This window comes from Mesitornis unicolor, unplaced genomic scaffold (genome assembly GCF_000695765.1).
Source record: "Mesitornis unicolor isolate BGI_N332 unplaced genomic scaffold, ASM69576v1 scaffold38707, whole genome shotgun sequence".
Lineage (NCBI taxonomy): Eukaryota > Metazoa > Chordata > Aves > Mesitornithiformes > Mesitornithidae > Mesitornis > Mesitornis unicolor.
In genome coordinates this window covers 700-963 of record NW_010199101.1, presented here as the reverse complement: position 1 = coordinate 963, position 264 = coordinate 700, and the positions used below count along the sequence as shown (strand labels likewise).

Genomic DNA, 264 nt, shown 5'->3' with positions numbered 1-264 from the left:
CCTCCCGCTGCAGGATGCGCAGGAAGTTTTGCAGCTCCGGCAGTGTGAAGGCGTCCCACTGCGGACAGATGGGCCGCCATCGCAACAGGGACGTGCCGTGTGCTCCCCCACAGCCACATCCCCTCCCCATCCCCGCACTCACGTTCACCTCCCCGGTCTCGTTCTCCTTCAGGATGAAGCTCAGCACCTTCTCACTGGGGCCAGCCAGCAGCCGCAGCCGCAGGGGGTGCTCCTCGGCAGCCCGCTTACGCAGGGACACTAGCA

General features: G+C 66.3%; 1 protein-coding gene across 1 annotated transcript in view; it reads right to left on the bottom strand.

Annotated features, from left to right (window-relative positions):
• Nucleotides 1–4: 4 nt before the first annotated feature.
• Nucleotides 5–264, bottom strand: part of RASSF1 (Ras association (RalGDS/AF-6) domain family member 1) — a gene marked incomplete at both ends in the record, with an annotated part of 950 nt that continues 690 nt past the window's right edge. Inside the window, 2 exons of the mRNA XM_010189352.1 lie at nt 5–58; nt 143–258. Coding sequence (XP_010187654.1) covers nt 5–58; nt 143–258 — 170 coding nt within the window. The remainder of the gene's footprint in view (nt 59–142; nt 259–264) is intronic.